The sequence below is a fragment of the Sander vitreus genome, chromosome 10, assembly GCF_031162955.1.
Source record: "Sander vitreus isolate 19-12246 chromosome 10, sanVit1, whole genome shotgun sequence".
NCBI lineage: Eukaryota > Metazoa > Chordata > Actinopteri > Perciformes > Percidae > Sander > Sander vitreus.
In genome coordinates this window covers 26427205-26450957 of record NC_135864.1, presented here as the reverse complement: position 1 = coordinate 26450957, position 23753 = coordinate 26427205, and the positions used below count along the sequence as shown (strand labels likewise).

General features: G+C 39.4%; 1 protein-coding gene across 2 annotated transcripts; it reads left to right on the top strand.

The window, feature by feature from the left end:
- The first annotated feature begins 16816 nt into the window (after positions 1 to 16816).
- Positions 16817 to 23649, top strand: LOC144525016 (uncharacterized). Of its 2 annotated transcripts, XM_078261517.1 has the most exons (10): positions 16817 to 16870; positions 19238 to 19433; positions 19519 to 19609; positions 20187 to 20335; positions 20435 to 20506; positions 20793 to 20882; positions 21015 to 21062; positions 21225 to 21290; positions 21619 to 21761; positions 23442 to 23649. In XM_078261517.1, the coding sequence occupies exons 2-10, from the start codon at positions 19241 to 19243 to the stop codon at positions 23451 to 23453; spliced, it is 864 nt and encodes a 287-aa protein (XP_078117643.1). In that variant the 5' UTR covers positions 16817 to 16870; positions 19238 to 19240; the 3' UTR covers positions 23454 to 23649. The 2 variants fall into 2 exon arrangements, with proteins under 2 accessions (XP_078117643.1, XP_078117644.1); XM_078261518.1 differs by lacking the exon at positions 16817 to 16870 and having other exon boundaries at positions 17131 to 19433.
- The last annotated feature ends 104 nt before the right edge of the window (positions 23650 to 23753 follow it).

The window sequence follows — 23753 nt, the reverse complement described above, 5'->3', positions numbered from 1 at the left end:
GCAGGACGCTTTATTACAGACGGAATACTCGACACACTACGCAAGCTTTGCCTGCTACGGAAACCAGCACCTCAGCCAGCGGTGTCACCTGATGAAAATAGCCTGGGAAAAGGACCTTGACGGTTGTGTGCAGAAGTTCGAGGCGAGCTAGGTGGAAAGCTAACCCTAGCCGACCACTTGTTCCATCAATCCTGCTTGCAAGTGACTGCTCATTAAACAACAAACTGGACTACATCCAACTTCAACGAAACTCCCAATGCAAGTTCAGAGACTGCTGTGTTTTTGTTGTTGTGGAAACATGGCTGAACAACAGTGTACAGGACTATCCAGCTACCAGGCCGGCTGCTCTGTCGCCGGGTAAGACTAGTCGAGGTGGGCTGTGTTAACACGGACTAGTGCAGAAATGAGGTGATTTGTATCCAACTAACTGCTAACTGCTGGTGTAGTTTGTGACTGTTAAATGCCGACCATTCTACATTCCGCGCAAATTTACGGCTGCGTTTATACTCTGTTTACAGCCCACCAAGCGCTAATGCTAGTATGCGTTAGCTGAACTTTACAGAGCATATAATGTGTGCGCACTAGCTAAATGTAGCCTGTTTCATATGTCGTTTTTATATAATGTCGTTTTTATATATTTTAAATGTGTAACACCACTTGAGCCACGGTGAAACGTTGTTTCGTGTATATGGTTGAAATGACAATAAAACACACGTGAGTTGAGTTGACTGCTGCCTCACTGTCTGTAGGCGTGGCTTGGGCAGCGAAGCAAGTGCATTCTGGGATTTGATGTCTTTCATCCATATGAGCCAAAAACAAATTTTCTGGCTTATCTCGGCCTAGAAGGCACCAATTTCTAAAATGTTTTCACATTTCTACTACATAAGTGACCCAATTTAAGATATATTCGTCTTTCCAATGGTGAAATATCCCTTTAAGACAGTAGATTTAATTAAAAGGCATATTTAAAATGTCCATATTACAAAAGAAAATGTATGAAACACAATTGAAAATCCAATTTTCCAAGCAACATTTGTGAATTTTGTAAACATTAAACATCTGGGAAGTAATCTTTTTGATCTTGCTTAATGCTGAAAACAACTTATGTTATCAAGACATCATAAGAGTTCCCAGATGATATTTCTGAGTACAATATACCTCCACCACAACTTTCAAACACAAACAAACGAATAGAACACTTAGTTCATGTTGTCTTGCATTTTATGATTATGCAGTTCCCATTTATTTTTTAACAGTATTATAGCATGACATTTCTTGTGCGGAATATTTTTAGACCCCTGTTGATTTCTTAATTTGGTTCTTGGGTTCCCAGTCTCTGACATACTCAGTTTGCATCCTATTAAATGAATCGTCTAAAGCTCTCCTGAACAAAATTATTAGAAATGGGACTTGCAGCAAATGGGATAAACAACCGTTTTATTTTCTGGGCAGAGATCCAACAGTGAATGGTTTCTTTGACATCACATCTTTGTTATAATTCTTATGAAAGTGTATGCCTATAGGGAATTATCATTCAGAAAATAAATGATTTTTCTAACAAGGTTTCCTGCATATTTTATGATAAAAGAGCATGTTTCACTTAATACAAATCACTTGTACAAACACTAATCAACTATAAAAGATTTTTTTTTTTCAACAAGAGTGACAACAAGATAAGCATTAAGCAGGCAGTAAAGACACCTTTATAGTCTGGGCAGGAGATACTATTGATACCTAGCTCTTAAGTTTACTCAGCTGAAGGTTTTGTCCCTGTTTATCCAAACTTAACCAATACCGATCTCTAATCCGCTCTTACCTCTGCTTGACCCTGCTACCCGAATAGAGGGCCAGCCAGTGAGTCAGTATTAAGCACTGATGGGGCTAATAACAATGTATCAAATGAGGCTGAGACGTCGTAGTCATTAGCCCAAGGATTGGTACGTGATGTCACCGTCGTACGGAGGTGCTTCTGTCGGCTACACATGGCAGTGGCGTCACTCAGTTATCCTCAGCTGTTTTATTTCAGACTGCAGCAGAAATCTGTGCTTGAGATTCAGAAATGCTTGGGAAAAGTAGCACCGCTACTGCCCAACACTTGTGAAAGCAATGTGAAAATGGTCATTAGTAGTGATGAACCTACAGAGAAATATCACCTGAATCTGCAGCTCCGCTCAGCTTTAAGGAGCTTTATAGTGACTTTCAGCGCATTGTTTATCTGTCCGGCCCACAACTTTATGGTTTTGATTCACTCTCACGTTGCTTCTGAATGTAGCAGGCAACTTTGTTTCAGTGAAAAAGCTCTAAAATGTCACTGTACACAGACAACAGACACACAGTTAAAGACTAGCTGGTAAAGATAATGGATTATTTAGCAGCAAAAGAGACAGATATGTCTCTCAGGATTTGGTAGAGACCAAAAACAGCTAAAAGAGTGATCATTGGTGTTGGAGCAACATGATCATTCATTTGTAGTGGTGTTTCTGTCCACCTAGTTTCCCATTGCCAGACCAACACATAGAAAGCAGGACATGAACCTCAGTATCTCAAAGTCATGCACTTTGCACACCCAGTGAAACTAATCCAGGCAGCAATTACATTTCCTTCCAAATGCACATGCTCAGGTGTTCATGAGCTTGCAGTATTCGTACCCTTTAATCTCTGCAATAGTGTGTGTGTGTGTGTGTGTGTGTGTGTGTGTGTGTGTGTGTGTGTGTGTGTATGTGTGTGTGTGCGTGTGTGTGTGTGTGTCAGAGACTAATAATGTCCACTCTGACGCTTTGCTTTCTCTCTCTTCATTTGTGCAACAAACAACAAGCTAAATGCCAGGCACATTCATCTCCTAATAAGCCGACACTAAGACAGGGATTTTCGTGAGGGGGGGAAATAATTGCCTGTTCAAGTGCTTTTTCACAAGTTCCACATCTAATTTGGCAACTCATGAAGTGTGTCATGGAGCGAGAGAGGGGAGAGAGGATCACAGCTTTCGCCTCCAGTCTACACTTCACCCAGAAAAGCCTTCTCCTTCTGCGTTTCCTACTTTTTTTCTGCTTTGCTTTGTCTTTTCTGCCCTGAATTGCACATTTCAAAACTCACCTTCAATCATACATTTTTACCTCAGAGGCTTCACCCCCCCCTACCCACACTTCTATTTCCTCCTCTGACATGTCTTTTTTTTTTCCATCAGCAACACAAGTCTTTCTTCTTTGACTTTCGTGTGTGTGTTTTTATGCTTAGTCGACAGCGTAACAAGCCCTGTACCGTTAGGAGCTGGTGCCAATGAGCGTCAGCGCATGGTCTAAACTGTAGAGGATAAAGTATTATACGGCCACGGCGGGTGAGGAAAAAAAAGAAGAAGCTGCAAAGCACATCATCTTCACTTGATCATCCCTCCAAATCCCCCTGGCACGGTGGCAGCAGGCAAGCATGCAGGGGAATTTTGAGAGGTCAGGACATGAAAAAGGCAAAGAAAAAAGAAGTGTCAAAGGGATGAGGCAGAGAGCAGAGGAAATTAAACCAAGAGAGAGAGGGAGAGAGAGGCCAGGGATATGAAAGAGACAAGAGTAGTGGTAGAGTGCTGGGATGACAACGTCAGGGGGAAACTGATGCAGAGAGTAACAATCCGGTTTATTTGTGCTTTGTCGACTATGATAGACATCCGGAAAGCAGCGATCTGAAATCACCGTGAAGGCAGGCACTGCATAAACACGACAGCAGGGGGTTGAATACATTACCAGTGGGGGAAGCTTTATATACATGATACATAGAAATACTTGGGGAAGCCTTTGACAGCTGGCTGCGATACACGTGAACCCCACATTAGCACTGCCTGCCGTGTTTAAGCACTGATGGCTTTATCACGTAACACATGCAATAGATGTAGCGATGCCATGAGCTAATAAATGTGTTACTAGTGGGAGACAGCATTTACATTCAGAATAGCATTGTGTAGTGGGGCCTGACATGGATGCACAGAGAGAAATGCGATGCAGAGGGATCAAGAGAAGAAGCAGCAGATAAGACACAGAATAGGGCTGCTTACAGAAGCTTTATATTGGTATCCTTGACACTTGCTGACTCAATGAAAAGTTCCTATAAGGGTTAGTCTATATCCACGTTGTTCCACTTCCGGGATTGCTCCCGTTCTGCTGGAAATTTCGAGTTGATACATTTCAATATCGATTGATCCAGCTTAATGTTAGCGTTAGCTCATGCTAATGCTTGGTGGGGAATGTTAACATTATAAGGTTACAACATCGTTCAACATGTTCATGAAGTTATTTTAAGTATAATTGTTTTGATCAAGGTAAAGTTACCGTTAAACAGCACTGGGCTAACCCACGATTACGTTTGCCAGCTAACGTTAGCGTTAACGTTAGCTAGCTGTATAGATAGAAGACATCGAATGTTAATTCAGCCAGCTATCCCATCCGGTTTTTTCTGCCTCACTCCCAGCCGCTAAGGGACTAAAGTCGGGATGAAAGCGGACAACAGCCCAGGGGACACGACACATCCACAGTTAGCCAGCAGCCAGCCACTATTATAAACTTACAGCAATCCGAACCCAGCCAGCACAAACTCCAGCGCCGAGTGATAAAGATGCTAACGGCAGTAACAGAAAGTTTTATGTTCCGTCGGGGAAATATCGCCCCAGGCGTCCGAGTCTGGCTGGCCGTGGTGTTGTGCTGAAATTCTCCCCCCTTTAGCGTTTAGCGGTCTTCTTTACAGTTACGTTTGACCCACAAATGGTGACTGTCGTCTCAGAGGTGTTGAGTAATGTTACAACAATGTTGCGGCACGGCTGCGGCCATGACTGAGTTGTTGTCACGAGGACCCACAAGACCTTGCGAATTCACGTAGAATAGAACCACAAAACCAACAACAGTTTGTTTCCATCCAGAGGAGTAGAGGGGAAACAACTCTGTGCTGTGTTTTCAAGTTCAACTGTAGTCGTGCAGGGAAATATGATCCGCCGTGAGCATGGTGTATTTTATCTGTGCTCGACTTCCTGGGACCGCTTGTTGTAGCGATGCATGTGTTGAGTGAAGAGTTTGTGAGATATTTCACAGAGAGTAATGGGTGTGCAGAGATTTATGCAGAATGCAAATATGATAACATTTTCATGTAAGTTCAGTGTTAATTTTCTTGCAATTTGTCACAGCAATTGGGTTAACACTTGCATGTGCCACATTCTCATTAGGGGCTGAGCCCCCCTAAAGGTCTGATCCTAGAATCACCCCTGTTGCTACTTCATACTTGTACTCCACTACACCTCAGAGGGAAATGTTGTAATGTTTACTGCACTACATTTATCTGACAGCTTTTGCTTTATTGCTTCACGCTGGGCTTGTTTCTGCAACAGCTCATTGAGTATCAGATACAATTAAATCTATTGAGGAAATATTTTCCTTTGACATTGGTCCAGTATTAAACGAGATCACTGCAGTCGGAAACGGCGAAACAAGCTACAATGTAAGTTAATAGGACGTCAATTGTCCAGCTTGTATTTACGTTCATAAAAGTACCTGTTTTGCCACTGACAGGCTCAGATTAATAGTCTAAGTGTCTGACAACATTATGGAAAGGATTTCTAAGAAGGTCGACCTTTCTGTTAAAGAGTAAGATCCTTTTTTTAAAGCATAAAAAGTCTGCGAAATTGCGTTCGCTGAACCCACCAGACTCCATGTAAATAAACAGTAATTTTAGCATCGTAAAATGGGAATTCTAGAACATCTCTGAGCTCTGAGAAGTGCTTGCTCTGGCTGTCTTGAGCCTGTGCGTGTAGGGTGCACGACTATTTCATTCCAATTTCAGGTCTGTCAGTCACAGTGAAAACCGGGGACAGCTCCAGCCGGGGACAGGTCACCGAAACCGGGGACTGTCCCCAGAAACCGGGGACTGTCCCCAGAAACCGGGGACGTCTGGTCACCCTAGGTTAGCTTGCTTGCTCGCTAACTGGTCAACTAGCTAACTAACATTAGCTACAAATACAAATTGAATCAAGAAAAGTAATTATGTGGGGGAAACTGCAGCTATTTTATCAGAATGACATGAATAAATGTTACTAAGGATAAAACTGTAATGGATAAACCTATCCGCGAAGCAATTGTATTCAACTACAACTCCCATAATGCCACTACACAACGACATCAAAAGTCCGTGTTTACATCCATTGTTTTGATTGAGAGACCCCCTAGCGGCAGAAAATTACATATTGTACGTTTAAAGCTTTGCTTTGGTTCAAATCAGTTGACGAGTTTGTAAACTTGGGAGTGATTTCCCCTTGGTTCTGATTCGTTTCACACCTGGAAAAATGAGTCATTACAAACCAATCAAGAACATTCACTCCTCTTATTGGTCAGATGTGTCTGGGGCGGGAGCAAAAAAAGCAAATACAGGAAGAAGGTCCTGTGTGGAATAGTGCAATATTCTATCATCTCCATTGTCAAACCAGCTCATTTCATTTCAATAATCAGACACTGTTTCACGAGCAATGTTACTACGTCTGCTCTGCTCACTAAGACTTTGCTGTGCTCTGTCTGTCTTCAGCTTTAGTGGCGGCTGGTTTGACCACAGAGATGCGAGTGACGGACGGCGAGCTTGACCTCAATCTATTTCTGTGAGAGAAACACTGCACGCTGCTACAGTTTGCATGTTCTTTTGCATCGCAGATTGCTAAACACACCTGACTACAGGAAACATTCACCTCAAACTTATGGAGTACATAGTTGATGCAGTTTGAGGTCAGATCACGTTCTCACCACAAACAAACTGGACGACCGGTACGCTAGTTGGTCCGCTATTGGTGCGCACCTGAGTGCGATTGTTGCGTTCCCACCTGCCCAAACGAACCGCACCAAGGGGGAAAACGAACTCTAGTGCGATTTAACCGAACTAAACAAGGCAGGGGTGAAAGCGCCCTTAATCTGTCCTATCAATAACTGCAAATAAAACCCCAAAAGATAATTTTACAAAACAAGAAATCAGAGTTACCTGTGAGGGCATGTGGTGGCTGCTTCTGTGCTGCTTAATTTTTTTACACACGTGCCATTCTTTGCCTCTTCCTATGTTTTGTTTCTCGCTCGCAGCTGCCTGGACATCTCTCGGTTGTTGAATTGATGTGCGAGGACTTATATCGGGCGAGTGACAGTTAATATCTGTGCGTGTGAAATAATATAATTAGCTCGGGAGCATATTTTATAGCGCTTGCGACATATGACCTAAATCTGACATCACAGCTTTGCAGTTACTCCAAGCCCTCAGCAGCAGTATTAATTTCCAAAATGACGTATTAGTCACTTGCTTTGACCACTGCGGTTATATAGTAAAGGTAAAGCTTGGATTTAATCAGCGGAGGTGATGTTATTTTCACACTTTATGCGCATGCAGGTCAGTTCAGTTTTGGTTTATTAACAGTTTATTAATATTGAACGTGTTGCTTTTACAAATTGCACCAAATTCACTGCACAAGGTAGGGTACCCAGTAATACACCCCCCAAGTGCGAATGAGATTGGATTAACGCTTCTCGAGATATCCAAATGACAGAGACGGACTGACACACACACACACACACACACACACACACACACACACACACATATTCCTGCCTTGATAGTATGATTTTGTCTGCCCTTTGTAACTGCAGCCAAAACCACACTTTAAGTACACATCAAAGTTTGTTTCAAAAAAAAAAAAAATCTGGGGTTGGGTGGAGAGAAAGAAGTAAGCTTACCAGACCTCTCCTTATCTCTGCTTCAGGCTAGACGCCCCAGGCTATTACAGCAAGCAGTACAATGGCCATGCTTGTTGTTCACCCAAGAGCTACAGTATCCCATGTAGTCAGTTTCCTGCAGTTTTTCCAGCATTTATTAAGAGTGTTATACATTACAGATGCAGTCACCTGGAATTTCCCATCCCTACCTAAGGCCTTTTGACGGCCTTCCAGTTCCCTTCCAATGTAACTCAGTACATTTACTTAGGGACTGTTCATTATTTAATTAAGGGGCCACCGGAGGAGCTTTGTGGCCTCTAACCTAAAAAGACTTGACCCTCCCCTCATCAGTAATAATTTTCCTATGACCCTCCAAAATGATTTGAAAAAGAGGCATGACCCTCCCCTTGCATGCAATTTTGCACTTAGCAAAGAAGCCATTTGATTTTTACAGCCATGACGTACAGGAGTTAACCTCTGCATTCTCATTTTACACATCCCACTCCTCTGTTATGGTGTGGTGGCCATTTCAGTAGATTTACTCACTAACATTGTTGTGGAAACACAATAAGCATGGAAACTAAATGCACACGTCATGCATTACTGCATTACTTCAAATACTAAGTTACTCCTCTAGTAAACTAATATCACATGAAATAAAACAATAAAACATTGAGACCATTCAGCAAAGGACAATGGGAAATAACAATTCAACACTGGTTGCTATGGACTTGTCACTAGGCTTCGTCATTGTATATTTTAGCACATAGGTAAAGGTGCCAAAGCTGAACATTATATTCCAAAACATATGTTTATGTTTAAAGGAGATTTTAAATTACATTGTAACAATTTAACAATTTGCCCTTATGAAATCCAATCGCGGCACGGCTGTTTGGGAACGCAATAGACGCTTAAATTCAACTAAAATGTAACAATCAGTGTTTGACCTACAGTCTGTTGAGATGCCTCTCCAAACTCACCATAAAACGTTAAGACACGTTAAGAAAAAAGATCTGTATTTTGCCGTAATCCAATGACACGGAAAAAAAAAGTAATCCACAGCGATCAGTAGATCCACAAACAGAGTCACGGTGTATCCAGCAAGGCCGATACGAGCGTCACATTCACCAGCCAGCTCCAAACAGGTGAACGAGGCCTCTCCACTTCGCCGTTTAAACAAAGTGGAATAAACGTATACATGTCCAAATCTACACAAAACCCGCAATCAATTAGTAAGCTGACATCACATTTATATACATGGCATTTAGGAAACCTTTATTGCAAGGTTGGCACGGCAAGATGTCCAGACTAGTGCAACAGTAACTTTCGTTTTTTGCATCCTGCTGCTCCCACCGTCAGCCAGGTAATATTTTTTTACTAAAGCAGTATATGAAATCTGATGTATTACCTACCACCATTTAGTTGTTTTGTGTTATTTAAGATATTTATAAAATATCTGGTCATGCCAGACGTAATTATTTCACTCATTTTTTAAACAATGCAATTACCCGTTTCAGCCACCAGAGGGGCAGTGCTCCTCCTGCCCCCCCCCCCCAGCAAACTGAGAGCTACATGGATAAATATGCACCAAACAAGCCACTTTGGAATTTTGCTCTTTTCATGAATAAAAGAGTTGGGTGAATTTTTTAATGGTTCTGAAACTGTGTAATTTTTCATCTGATGATCATAAATGACCTGTAACAGCAAATGAGACTAACAGTGAAAAGAACGCCGTTTTTATAAAGTTTTTATTAATATTTTTGCCCGGGTCCAATTCTTCCCGCAAAGTCACAAAATTATTTACGGCAGGTAGACAGCGCTACAGAACACACATTCTGATGAGTCACAGATTTCGGCATAACACTGGAAAAGCCTGTGTTAGTGAGTATGCAGGTAAAAGATAGCTGGAGATTTATTTATATAGGCCTAATTGTATTTTAATTTTATTTTAGAAGTTATCCGTAGTTATGGCTGATACTGGGGCAGGGCTATCGCAGAAAAAAAGGAAATAAATTAAGAAGTAAAAGCAAAAAGTCCCCGAATTGGCCCTCAGGTATGTAATATGTCTATTTCATTCATAAAATAACTTTAGATTGCACAATGTGGTTGTACGTCAGTAGCCAACATTAAATTACGTTCACTTTCCATTTAGCCAGACGTTTTACTCCTTTTCAGTCCGTGTTTGTGTTGACCTACTATTTTCTTTTCCCTTGTTCCCCTGTACTTGTGTAAAGCGTCGTTGGGTTTCATGAAATGCGCTATATTAATCTAAGTTATTATTACGTTGGTTGCTACAACAAACTCTTATTTAACTTTAACTTAAGTCTTTGGCTTGGACACAGTGACAGTGATATTTACTTATTGTAAATGAATGATTTTCTGTCTGAGCAAAACATTCATCACAACTACGGTATACAGGGTATATACAGACATCCTAATACCTTCTCAATATTTTTAAAAACCAACACACCATTGAGTTACAAGTTTATACGGCAACACGTTTGCTAACCATTTAGCAGTTATAAAACTACATTCTCTTGGCCAATAGAACAATTCAGATAGGGAAAGTCAACAGAATAGATTGAGACTCACTGCCTTTGGAAACATCTTGCAACCCTAACCCTTCTTGCATTTATTTCACCTTTAGAATAAAATAAATAGATGAAATAAAATGATAAATTAAAGCAGTTCAAACAAACAAGCATTCACTGATGCCATTATAACCACTTAAAACTAAGTGAACCTTCTACTCTATGTACAGACACCCAAATGAGTATACATAGAAAATATTCCATGAGGCAAGTGAAATACAAGAAAACACACATACAGACAAGCAAACAAGCATTCACCGTTTGAACTTGTGATGCCATTATAACCATTTGATTCATGGTAAGTGCTTCAATTTAATTGCTTTTTCTTCCCCACGAGGGGTGCATACCACTCAAAACCAACATGAAACACGTAGCTAGTAATGTTCACTCAGCGTTTTGTTTTGTTGTTAAACTGTGTGTAAAATGAGCGGTCACGTTAAATCACCGGTTTCAGGTAACGGCACTGTCTACTTGCTGGATGGCTTCAAGCTAACGGTCGGTAGCTAACATTAGCAGATAAGCCCATTGACAGCAACGTTATTGGTCATATTTTGGCACAATCAATGTGTCTGACCGTAGTAGTGGTCATAGTGACTTAAAGTGTGATGTGAGATCTACACGCTGTTTTCAGGTAATGTTACTTTTTGCGTTCAACACCTCCACCCCCGCTGCTGAAAACAATTCTAGAGGAAACACTGTCAACCATCACAGCATCTACATAGAGAGCTAGGAGTACATCGTATATTTTCTTTCTTTCTTTCTTACCAGCTGAGATGCCACCTGCCAACTGCTTGCCCTGAAGGAATGTTTGCATTGTGTGATGCACCACTCAGTTCATCTTCATCTTTGTGGGATACAAACAACTTGAAAACAAAGATGAGCTGCTGCTGGCTAACAGCGGTCTTTGGAATCGGCTTTGGCTGCAACTCTGGAAGATTTGGAGTTAAGCTTTTCTTTGAGAAAAGAACAAAGAACGGCACTGAAGTCATTCTTAAAAAAGGAAGGTATGTTCGGAGTTTTGCCAACCGGATACGGCAAAAGTTTAATCTATCAACTAGCTCTGCTATCTTCTTCGTTGCTCTGCATGGTTGTAGCGTGCAGAGGGAATTTGAAAGACAACAGTTTATCCCGCCCCTCGGATTGAGCCCTGAAAATGGTGAGTTCCCAGACCCGACATCGGGATGTGGGTTTGGCTCGTCAGGCTAAGATAGGCTATCACCCGATGCGGGGTAGGATATAATATCACACAAACTTTACAAGATCAACTTAAATAGACATAATATAACAAATGGACAACTCAGTTTGCAAAAAAATTATTTAAAAAATGAATACCTCGTAAAATGGCGATTAATACCTTTTAATGGCCTTCATTTTTACTAATCTGATTTACTACCTTTTAATACTTTTTAAAACCCTGCGGACACCCTGGTATATGACCTCCCCGTAACGCTAACTCAGTAATCTACAGTGGGAAATACAGCACTGTAAAGAAAAGACCTTCCCAGTAAGCACACATACGTCTCCACGACGTATGCAAAAGATCGCTTCGTCTGCAATTGATCGCGGGTCATTCTGAAGCATCGTTAAATGAGCGTCTGGACGTCTTATTATGATGGAAATCTATACATCGCAGCAACGTATTAACTATGTCAGATAGATGTATTACAAGTTCCTCAGTTGAGCGCATGGATGTCTTTACTTACACACTGTTGATGTGATGGACAGTGAATCTGCATTCTGTCCAGCAACATATAGCTTTTAATGTGTATAGGCTAGTGTGCTATTTTCTATAATAATTTGAACTTGTGTAAATTTGAGTACCCTGAAAAACGCTTTATAAATAAAATGTATTATTGTAAGTAATTGTGTATGATTTATCTCTTACTTAGCAATTCATATAATTTAGTAAAGATATTTCATGTGATCTATAGGCCTACTGACTAGTTTTGTTATATGGGTTAATGCATGCTCAATTGATAGGAACATTGCTGACATCTGTAGGCCTACTACGTATAACAGACGTCAGGAAGATGTGCCTAAGACTGTATCTGTACTAGGCTACGTATAATGTCAGGAAGATGTGCCTGAGACCGCATCTGTAGCTACTACGTATAATAGACGTCAGGAAGATGTGCCTGACACTACATCTGTAAGATGTATAGCAGATGTTGGGACGATGTAGCCATATGAGCCCGCATCTGTACGATGTACGACATACGTTTAAACGATGTATATGAGCCCGCATCTGTATGATGTACGACATACGTTTAAACGATGTATATGAGCACCCATCTGTATGATGTACGACATATGTTTAAACTATGTATATGAGCCCGCATCTGTACGATGTATGACATACGTTTAAACGATGTAGGCCTATATGAGCCCGCATCTGTACGATATCTAGGCCTATAAACGATGTATATGAGCCTGCATCTGTAGCCTATTATTTTGAGTCTTATTTCTATATATTTTTTGTGATTAACATTTTTTTAACATACAAACATATACCAAACATACACCAAATAAACATCACAACATACTAAATAAACATGTAGGTCTATGACACAATAAGAACATAGGCTACACATCTCACCCAGCCCAGAGGTTCTCAGGAGCCCTCCAGAAAGCTCAGCTACTTTCCCCAATTTTTAGTACATATACCCAATCTTGAAAACGGTTTGTATGACATTTTTCAAACACCCCCCACCCATCTCACAAACCCACTCCTGGATTGACCCCTTTACTCTTCAATTCCCTTTAAATAATCTGTCTGGCTATCATTAAACTAATCTGGACCCAGTTTATGATGTGTTTTTCAATCCCGATAAGGATCGATCCATATACTAGACCTAATAATCTGAATGAAACATGGGTCAATTTCTATTTTTCTTAATTGTTATTGTTGTTGCCGTGCATTTCTCAACCCAACCAATTTAAGTAGTTTTTCCTTGCCTCTGTAAATAAAAAGGATCCACTGTATATAACTGTATATAACAAGTTTCATGAAAAAAATCTGATGTGATTCTGTTCTTCTCAAATCTCTAAGGATCAGGATTAATAACCTGCCCAGCAGCATGTTACAAGGTCTTCATTAAGCTTAACATATTTCATTCAATAACTTACTTCTCTTGTCCCCACCACTTCAAATCAACCCCTCTTCAAATCATTTGCATAATAAATTATGCTGTACAAGTCTGTCACATTAATTTCTAAAATGTTTAATTTTTTTCTAGAGACAAATTTCCAAACTATACAATTTAGGAAAACACTGGTATATCAATATCAGACTCATCCTAAATTGCTTAATAGCATTAAACAGCACTATGCAATCAATCCTAAAAACAGTTGCTTACACATTCTTCGTTACTATATGTGGGCCTACAGTTTAATGTATTGTCCTGCTGGTCATATATATTAATACACACCAGAAAAAAAGTGATTTAAACTATATTAATGGTACCATGGTTTACTGATGGTTTAGCCTGCAAGTTTTCAGAGTAAGCTGCACATTTAGTAAACTGCTATTAAACCACATTTATGCTTGATGGGAATGATAGTAGGTTGAATGGTGAAAAACTTTCCAGTCTTGTAAATGTAAAAAAGAAAGAATAGAATCACTTTGTAGTTGTTGTTTGTGTGGCACACCTACTTGGGTGTGACATTTTACACCCAAGTAAGACATTTTTATATATATGGTAACACTTTATAATAACCATCATTAATAGATGGTGATTGACTGTTAATTAATCTTTAGTTAATTGTCATTTAACTGTTAGCAAACAGTCATTTGACTGTTAACAAACCATTACATTATAATTAATGTTTACTAATTATTAGTAGTGCTGTAAATTAACAGTTTATTGTTACACACATTATATCCCTCATATACTATATTAGGTATCAGGTAATAATTAAAAACGTTTGTAAACCTTTAAGAAACCAATTTTAAAACATCTATAAACATTACATAGATAGATAGATGGACCAGATATTCCCAACACTTTGTTAAGGGTTACTAGTTGGTTGGTAAACCGTCTATAAACAGTGTCTGGATGGTTATTATAAAGTTGTGATTGCACTGCAAGAACTGCAAGGTCACAGCCTTGGTAAGTTTAACACAAAGCAACCCATGAGTGACAAGTTAGTTGAGATCATGACACTTTGTCGCCATTCGGTATCCGATGGCGCTGATAGGCTAAACCGAACGGCGACAAATTTGAGGGGTACTTAAATGAAAACCACGAAAATACTTCCCTTTCCCAACAACCTTTTCTTCGGAAAGGTAACATAAAAATACAAAGTTAATTTACCGAGCATCCTACAACTTTTATAACCAATCGTCATTAGATTATAGGGTAATGGATAAGAATGCTACTTTGACAATCACTACCGTTAGCTAGCTACGTATTTCGTCACAATTGTTTTTTTCCCCCGTTACTTGCATCTAATGGCGGCTAACATTAACTTAGCTGTTAGCGGATAAAATGGTAACGTAAATAAAATACGGCGTAATGAGACTTGATGGCCAACCGTTAGTAACGTTAAGAGCTCGACCGCCGGTCATTTTGGGGGCTGATTAAAATTAGATCGCCGTTATGTAAATTAATTTTGGGACAGTTGAAAAACTAGCTAGCTAAAGGGCAAAGTGATCCAACCGTTAGCATTCTAGCCTGTGTGTGGTTGGGCAGCTTAAACAAGCCAGTTCAAATCCAAGTGTGTGTGTGTGTGTGTGTATATAATACACACACACACACACACACACACACACACACTCTATACAAATAAAATGAACGGTCTAGTTTCGGCATGGAGCGATTAAAGTTACTGATGTGTCCTCAACACGTAGAGCTAGCTAGTTACCGGTATCTAATTCATCTTACGCTAGCGGGCTGGTTACCTTTAGATGCGATGGACGTGCACGTTAAATGAGGCTAAAGTGTCTGTAAATCTCGGACATTTTAAACAAGATAATTTATCTTTAGAATAAATGATGTTTCAGAATATTTCAACACAGCTGTAACGTCACTAACCATTGTCTGTTTGCTTTACTTTTGACAGCTGGGAACGTTACCTGATCAAAGCTTCTCTATCCTCCTTTGCCCTAAATAGTTTTGCTATTCAACAAAATCCAGGGTGAGGTCTTCAAACGGTTTACAAATAAAATGCTTTACGCTAAGATACGAAAACAATACTCTTAAAATGTATAACTAGTGGACATGATACGGTCAAATAGACTGTTGTAATTGTTTTTGTTAACAGTAGTGGAAATAATGCATGAAAAGGTTGAACTCACCCCAAAATGTCAAATGCTTATCTTATTTAACTGAGCCTTGGCTTTGAAGTATATGACACGATAAATAAAAACATGCATTTTAAAATGAATGGGACTTTGTTTAAAAGGTGTGGCACATGAAATAAATGCAGTCCAATTTGAGAAGCATGGCACAGGTTAAGAGTCTAATCATAAACAAAGTATTAACACCTAAAAAGTGTTTCTGATCATGACATCAATGGTCTTTTGGCCCAAAAAAGGTTTAGACTGTGCATATTTCCTTGGTGAACTACAGTAAACCAAAAACACATACATACACCTATATGCACACACTCATTTCTTTTTTCTTTTTTTTATAATTATTTGCAATTATGTAAACAAAGTTAACTCCAGTAGAGCTGCTGTACTGAGCAGCTTCCAGGTATGAATGTGTAACTACGAATATGAATATTAATGCCTAACTTTCTTCTTGAAATTATTCAAACATGCATCCATTTGCTGAGACATTGCATAGTAAAAATGTCTTTCTCTGTGATCAGTCACTAGTGATTTATACAGTCTCTCTCTCACACACACACACACACACACACACACACACATGTGCTAAAGTTGACTAAAAAGAGGAATAAAAAAAAAAATCATCTTTTGGAAATTTATCTTAATGCCTTAATTTAAAAAAAAAATGAAAAGTCGCCTTGGCCTTTGGAATTAAAATAGCTTCATATCACATTTCCCTTCACCATACCTAGAGATTGGCATGGTTTTATTTCAGTTAGCCTAATAGGTGGTTTGATTTAATGAAGGCATTAAGATCAATTTCCAAAAGATTTTTTTTTATTCCTCTTTTTAGCCAACTTTAGCATGGGTGTAGCACTGTATATACACACATATTTCTCTCTATCTCTCAACATTTTCAAAAATTCACCTTACCTTTGCAGCAAGTTAACTTGATTTACATAGAAAAAGAATTATAAAAAAATGACTATTGGGTAAACAAATATATATGAATTTACCTTTATCTTTGCAGTAAAAGTTAGCTTGATTTACTTACCTGTACAGTGCCATAATTGCTAATGGGTAATTCAAAATAAAGAGTTTAGCTAGTTAGTTAGTATGTATATATAAACACAGACACACAACTTTATACAATGTATTGTATGATGTCATGCAAAATATATCTCAGAGTTCAATCAACTTTTAAGAGGTTGGTAGGATGTTGTAATTGATGATGTCCCATTTCCAGATCATCCAGGTGAAGCTGTACAGATGACGAGACCCCAGAACCACCTCCTCTTGTCGGTGACGCAATTTTTTTTTAACTTTTTAAGACTGTATGCATTTATCTTTATAGTAAGTTAGTAAGTTAACCTTATTTACAGGTATTTACAAGTGTACATTGCAATAACTGCAAATTAATAAAAAAAAAAAATAGTTTAGCTAGTTAGTAGTTTAGTTAGTATTATTAGTTCAAACACAGTAGAATATACACAAGTATGGCTAGCAAATACACAGTCGTACTGGACACTGAGACGGAGGTCTAGAGCAAGGGTTGAAGCTCAGTTAATTCAAGTTGCGGGGGGGAATCATGTGACAGACCTTTGTGATGCTGAGGAGGCATATGAAGAAGCGAGCGACTTTTATGACATGGAGTGCCAAACACCTGGTGATGAGACGGAAGAGTTCTTTGATGCATATGAAACTGACACAGAACCAGACACAGAGTCAGACGCAGAAGAGGGCACTTTGCAGGAAAATTTGGCTGCATGGGCAGTTGAGCATAACGTCACTCACAATGCACTGAATTCATTGCTTCGAACACTTGGACAGCACCATCCACTGTTACCAAATGACGCCAGAACATTGCTTGGTACTCTGTGGTCCAGCAAGATTCTTGTCCAGGAGAAAGCTGGTGGCCAGTACCACCATTTTGGTATCCTGGAGTCAATTTCAGTGGTGTTAAAGAAACACAAGTGCCTGGTAGAGGACAGTTCTCTTGATCATTTGTCTCTTCAGGTTAACATTGATGGGCTGCCGCTATTCAAAAGTTCAACCACACAGTTATGGCCCATTCTTGGTGTTATTCAGAATCTTCCACAACATGAACCTGTTGTGATTGGTCTTTTCTGTGGTGCAAAAAAACCTGACAATCTTGACGAGTTCATGGAGGATTTTGTTGCAGAGATCAATGAACTTGAGAGAGGTTTTGAGTTTGACGGGATCACACTCAGGTTTAAGCTGGCTGCAATGGTGTGTGATGCTCCAGCAAATCCCTGGTTGATGACTACTTGGACTATGCAAATTATGTACTTATTCTCTTTCTCAAGCACTTTGGAGAGCTTTATGGTGCCAAGTATCTTTCCTACAATGTGCACAATCTTGTGCACCTGGCACAGGATGTCAGAAGTCATGGTGTTCTGGACAGATTTAGTGCTTTCAGGTATGAAAATGCATTGTACAAGATCAAAAAACTTGTTAGGAAGCCCACATGTCCATTAGCTCAAATTGTGAAGAGACTTTCTGAGGGGCCGAAATGCTGTTCACATGAGGAAATCCTTGGGCTCAGAAAGCCACACACTGCAGGTCCCCTTCCGCCATTGTTTCCCAGTGCCACATAGTACAGGGAGCTGAGGACGAAGACATTCACCATTAAACTTGATAGAGCCAACAGTCACATTTTTTTAAATGGTCGTGTTGCAAGGGTCAAAAACATACTTTCTGTTGGGAGTGAGGTGCATATTGCATATAGTACCTTTATGCATCAGGATTCTTTCTTTGAGTACCCGTTGTCCTCCACCACATATGGCATCCACTTGTTAGATAGCCTATCGAGCACAGTCAGATATTGTAAGTCAGACCTGATAGAACAGAAGGCATTCCTTGTTCCGCATGGGTGGAAATTTGTCGCCATCCCTCTGTTACACAAAGATTAAATGCTCTTCACATGCAGCTCCAGCCTAAGATCATTCAGTTGTCCTATACCATGAAAACAGTGTCTGTATTTCTCCTCCTAACTCAACTGTAACGCTGTGAAAGCTGCTGTCTTTGTTGGATGGTATTCACCCGTTCTATATGATTGTAGTTTTGGACTTTAGCTGTTAAAACTTTGGCTCAGTCACAATATAACACACATCCTTTTTCAACCTGATCCTTTACCAGTACTGTTAGTGTTGCACTATCATTGACTGTAAATAATTGTGCATTTATGACTGATAAATGTTACCGAATTTATGAGTTACCGATGTGGGCCCTTCACGCCAACATCGGTAACACTTCATTCTGTTCTCCTCACATGGTGACCAATTCTGAGTTATGAAGAATCTGCATCTTACCGTTTTGCACTTACCTCTTGCATGTCTCTTCTCCACTGCATTTGGAGTCAAGTTCTCCATCTTTGCAGCTTGTTGGTCTGCTGCCTCCGTTGTCTGTGTGATTTTTCAAAATCATCCTTGTTATCTTCACATGCACAAAACTGTTCATAGTTTCATTGTGCTTGCAGTTGTTGTATAAAATTATAAGAGATGTGTTTAGAAAAGATAAATATAGTACATAAATGTGTAAAAACATATATATTTTTTTTAAATAGAGAATTATATACAATATTGTTTTTTGGGCTCTCTTTTTTGTGGGACTGAATAATTTTTTGTCATTGTTTCAAATTACAGAAAATGTACCTGATAGTTGAATTTAAGGAGCATAAGGAGACGGCTCCCATAGCCAAAAATTGGATGGATGATGGCCAAGCCTGGTGGCCTCCATTTACCGACAGGACAAGGCTTCTAAAAAGTGTCCGAAAAATGGAGCCTCCACATCCAGACAAAGGCTGGGTCCGGCACCGGGTCCGAGTCCTTTTTGAAACTGGTAATACATATTAGACAGATTAATATATCAAAAATAACATTTGCCCTAAATTACATGATAGGAAATAAGCTTTTTTTCACATCAGATTCTTTTGACAACATCGTGGAGAAGTGGAAGAGGTCTTGCGAGACGTCCAACCTAAATTTGGATGCAGAACCCTCAAAGAGGCAATCAAAGTATGTTTGGCATTATTATGAAAACTTAAAAAAGGAACACGCCGACTTATTGGGACTTTAACTTATTCACCGTAACCCCCAGAGTAAGATAAGTCCATACATACCCTTCTCATCTCCGTGCGTGTTGTATCTCTGTCCGACGGCCCCACCGGTAGCTTAGCCTAGCACGGATCCTGAAGGTAATCGGTTCCAACTAGCCTACTGCTCCGAATAAGCGCCAACACGTTCCTATTTACATGTTGTGATTTGTATAGTCACAGCGTGTACAAATAACAATGTCACATGAGGCACAGCCATCTTCTAACGGTATATAAACTGGGATCTATATTCTCAGAAAGGCGAAGCACTGCTACTTCTGCTACTTGGGCGGAGTGATATGCTTGCAGCACCTGAGAAGCCGCAGAGAGTAGCAATGCTTCCCTTTTGCTGACAATATAGTTTCCGGTTTTAGAAGATGGCTGTGTCTCATGTGACCTTGTTATTTGTACACCTAAAGTCCCAATAAGTCGGCGTGTTCCTTTAAACATTGTGTATTATATTGCTATGAATCTGTTGATAAAACTCATTTCCGTTGTAGAAAAAACCCTCGGTACTCTTCGTCCGAAGAGATGTCGGACACAGCGCCCCCTCCACCTAAAACCAAAATAAAAAAGGCTGCAAGGGCTCAGCCACCAGCACCAACTCCACCACCACCACCACCACTCCTTCGGGAGAAAACGCAGAGAGGTAAGAGTGCACATGTAGAGTATTACATACAGAAAACGTGTACTATCCAGCTTTTAATGTTTGAGTTACAATAACGTATACTAACCAATCTTTTTTTAGCAATGGCTCAGCTTGGAGCAGGCCAGGACAGGCCAAATGAGGCGGACCACAACCCTCCACCAATGCCCTGTGGTAAGCTGTCTGAAACAGTATCAATAGAAAAGCTTTATTTAATAGCAGCAGAAGTATTTGTAGCACATTTAGCCTTTGCTACCACCAGAAATAAGTACACTATACAATGAACAAATAAATTATTAGGCAAACGACTCCAAGATAAAGTCGTCATCGTTTGGCATGCACAGACTAATTTGTGTGACCACAGTTGCAACACAGCTCAAATTTTCAACACCGAGCAGTGCAGTTCAACCCCTATGTGATTACTGAGTTACCTTGACATATCATCTTGGCTACATTACAGATGACTTAGCCGCTGTCATATCCTCTGCCATGGCTCCATGGAACAGTTGGACAGATGAGGCTGCCCATGACCTCCTGCCCATGCCCAGTAGTAAGCTCTGTGAAAACAACCACTAAGGTTATTCAAAATTTCGGAATTAAAAAAAATGATTGTCTTAGCAAAATGATTCATGTTGTCAAACAATGGACTTTTTCACATTTGCTCTCTCCCCTTGAAAATTAGGTGAAAGCTCAACATGGCAGGGGATGAATTTCCACCCTATTGCTCCAAGTAATTCCAGAATTTATTTTATGCTCACAATAATAACAATGGCAATATTGAGTTAATGTACATAATTTGCAGCTCCACATGAAAGCTCAAATAACACTGTAGTACGTTATGGTCTTACAAACTGTAATTAAACGTCATTAAATGCAAACCCCACCTCCCAAGCTCCTCAGTCTTCAAGCGACTCCAGGCGCATCTCATCTGGCCGCCTTGTGCCTGCCCAATGCACTGGTAAGCTGTTAAACCCTACAGCAAATATTAAAAATAAGTGTGCATGTTGTGTAAATAGATATATTAAAAATAAGCTTTGATGTAGAAATTGCTTTTTAGCTCAGCTTGCTACATGTCTTTGTTGGGTGAAGATAGCTTACCTATTATGAAGCTTCATATTATGTAGAACAACTGCTTAGTGTACCTTAGCTCACTAAACTCCCTCTAACACACTACTCTACAACTAGCTCTCTCAAGCAATAAGACAATGTAATTAATATATAGTGTGTTTATAAACAAAGTAACAAAGACACAAGTATCTCACATGTCTGTTCAAATTATCTTCTAGCTGTTGAAAGAACCATTCTGGAGGCCATTGGAGGTATTGAGCTGCAGTTGCAGCACCTAACCTCCATGGTGCTGTCCCTCATGGACAGACGGCCACCACCTTCTCCACCAATGGATGAGGGGGAGGAGAATTTCTTCCCCCAAGTAAATGAATAACTTGTAATACACTACTAAAAGTTTGAGTTCACTTAGAGGTGCATAAAACAGTTAAATGGTTAGACAGAAATAAAATGGTAGCATATGTTCCTCTTAATATTGAAATGGTACGCTATTATTGCTAGAAACCTCCACTCCTTATACGTTGACTTAAATGGCATAAACCAACTTGAGAAGTCATGTTCTATGGAAATATAAATCGATTCACAACAAAGAAATCAATAGCTATAGTTTAAATAGCTAGCCAGCTCGGGTAACAACTTTAGCATAAGTATATTAGCAATTAACAATGTACAGATATAAATATATCAATACCGCGTCAGTGTCTAATAACATTTCACATATGAAAAATGTTTACAATATTTTACTTTTACAAACGTGTTAAATATCACAAGAGGTCATGTTAATTGTATATATGGACTATATACTATGGACTATACTATATTGTGTGTATATATATATATATATATATATATATATATATATATATGTATTACAAGTTATAATTAGTAATGTCTCAGTAAGATGCTCAAAATTATGTTTGTTATGTGTGAGTTATTGAAGCAGATCCGGGGCTGAACTTGAGTGGTCACTTCTCACACAGACCCTCATGTTAAAAGATTCAAGATATTTGGTTTGAAAACCCAATTGTTTTGGTTTTAATCACGAATGTCTGTCATTTGGGGCAAAGCAGACCACTTAAAATTGGCGACAGAGTGCAAAATTGTAATAGTATCCCTTTGGTTAAAAAAAATAATTTGGGAATCAACTAATTCGGAAAAACTGCAGTCTCCCCCTCCACTAACACACAACATGACAAACGTCGTTTTCACCATCTTACTGAGATATTACGAATTACTTAATACAATATACTGTATACCTGACACAAGCCACAGGCAGTTACTTTAGTGTTAGCTTAAAATGAGAATTAACGTCATTTCTTGTGACATTAAATTCAACACGTTTTTATCAGTAAAATCTTTCTATTCTTTTAAATGCTATTCAATGTTACTTATTTATACTATTTATTTTGCATTAACATCTAAAAGCAGCACAAAAGTCTATTCTGAGTCTTTATGGTCAGAACAGGTTAGATGATCGTCCCAAAATGGCAGCGGCGAACTCATGGCATCAGCAGATTAGTTAGCATTTTGCGTTAGAGGGCTAACTTTAGCATCGTGCCATTAATTGCTAACTGAATCAACAAAGTTACTTAAATCATCCAATCGTATATTGTACAGTCTATGCAAAATATTTGTTAATATTAATGACACATTAAACATAACTAGCTAAACTTAACTTACCATTTGCTCGTCACAATCGGACGGAGAGTTCCGAAAAGAAGAAAGTTTTGCCTGCTGAGCGCGTGTAAAGGACCCCCTGAAGGCCAGTCGTCGTCACTGCCTGACCAAAATTGCCAGACTGTACTATCTTGTAGGCTATCGACACCACCTGTCGGTTGAAAGGCGGTACAACTGGTTTAGCAAAAATCTCAGATAGAAACTCTTCCCAAAACACATTCCACTAAATTAAACCAGTCTCTTATTCATTTGCTGTGCAGAAACCATTCTATACTATATTTACCCTACCTATATAGAAAACCGAGAAGACTACATAAAACAAAATAAATATTGTGATAATAATTTGAATCCAACGATTTTCTTACAGCAGCAGCAATGAGAAACCCGGTCCTCCGGACGCCCACGGAGGCGGAGGCAGAGAAGGCCGTTAAAGAATTCCTCCGGCTGGCACCTGAGTGCCACCACCGCCGCTCAAGATAGATAGTCCAAGTTATTTTATTTTAATTGTTTATCATTTGTTAATGCTTTCATGTTGTTAATTGTGTTGTTAATTGAATTTAAATAGGCTACTCTAAAATAAATGTTTTGTTCAGCAAAAGTGCGAAGTTTACTGATCTTGTTTATACCAGCAATCCAACAAGTGATTAAGATGTTTTCAAGTAATTAGGTTAATAATTGT

Coding starts and splice junctions, on each gene's coding strand:
- LOC144525016 (XM_078261517.1), top strand. CDS start 19,241: ATGTACCTGATAGTTGAATTTAAGGAGCATAAGGAGACGGCTCCCATA. Junction 20,336..20,434: donor TCGGGAGAAAACGCAGAGAG/GTAAGAGTGCAC, acceptor ATCTTTTTTTAG/CAATGGCTCAGCTTGGAGCA. Junction 20,883..21,014: donor CCTCCTGCCCATGCCCAGTA/GTAAGCTCTGTG, acceptor CTTGAAAATTAG/GTGAAAGCTCAACATGGCAG.